Source organism: Notolepis coatsorum (assembly GCF_963971535.1).
Source record: "Notolepis coatsorum genome assembly, contig: SCAFFOLD_4315, whole genome shotgun sequence".
NCBI classification, from domain to species: Eukaryota; Metazoa; Chordata; class Actinopteri; order Aulopiformes; family Paralepididae; genus Notolepis; species Notolepis coatsorum.
In genome coordinates this window covers 1,653-2,500 of record NW_028170818.1, presented here as the reverse complement: position 1 = coordinate 2,500, position 848 = coordinate 1,653, and the positions used below count along the sequence as shown (strand labels likewise).

The 848-nt window shown below is 44.3% G+C and overlaps 1 protein-coding gene across 1 annotated transcript in view; it reads left to right on the top strand.

Moving 5' to 3' along the window:
• LOC311248420 (phosphatidylinositol-binding clathrin assembly protein-like) overlaps positions 1-265 on the top strand; it is a gene marked incomplete at its 5' end in the record, with an annotated part of 11,359 nt that extends 11,094 nt beyond the window's left edge. The window contains one exon of the mRNA XM_084339299.1: positions 26-265. Within this exon, the coding sequence (XP_084195425.1) occupies positions 26-178 (153 nt within the window). The remainder of the gene's footprint in view (positions 1-25) is intronic.
• Between the last annotated feature and the right edge of the window lie 583 nt (positions 266-848).

Here is an 848-nt window from a genome sequence, read left to right as displayed (position 1 = left end):
TCCCTCTCTCTCTCCCTCCCTCCAGGCCAACCCTAATGAGCTGACCAACGGAGTGATAAACTCAGCCTTCATGCTCCTCTTCAAAGACTCCATCAGGCTGTTCGCTGCTTATAACGAGGGAGTCATCAACCTGCTGGGTAACGCAACCACAAAAACAACAACAACAACAACCATTTAAACCAACAACGATTCGATTCCAATTCTTAACACAATGGCGCCCAAGGACGGATATCTCCGTGTTTCGAATCCATGCCTTCATAATGGCTTAAAGAAAAAAAAATCCATCGGTTGGTTGTCGTTTTATAGCGTCGTGAATATAAGGTTTATCGCACTTTTCGTCTCAAATATTTTCTGGGAAGCTAGATATAGGGCTAAAGGCTACTAACTTTATATCGAACGGAATTTCTGTTGTATATATTCGAATGAAATAAAACAAACTGCTTATCATCCGGACTGTTACAGAGCATCTATGGATGAAATGGGGGCGGCGGGGGACGCCGATTAGTATTGTTGATTAGCAATAGAGTGTCCGTGCAAGTAGCCACATTCACTGATCGATTGCTTGCGTTTTACAACAATGTCTGATCCGGCTGTAATTTGGGTGAAGAGGGTCCTACCGTCAGCCCATGTGATCGCCGGCAGCATTTCCCCATTATTCATCGGCATCTGGTAGATCGATATGTCCATTGGCTGATCATAAATCCCATTATTCCAGGCTGAAATCTGCGCTTCGAACCGTGCTCAACAGTGCATGCTGTTTGCTTGGGATCAGGCTAAAATGAAACGCCCATAGACTGTAAAAAAATTAATTATCCACTCGCCCACAATGATACTGCAGTGGAGTGATG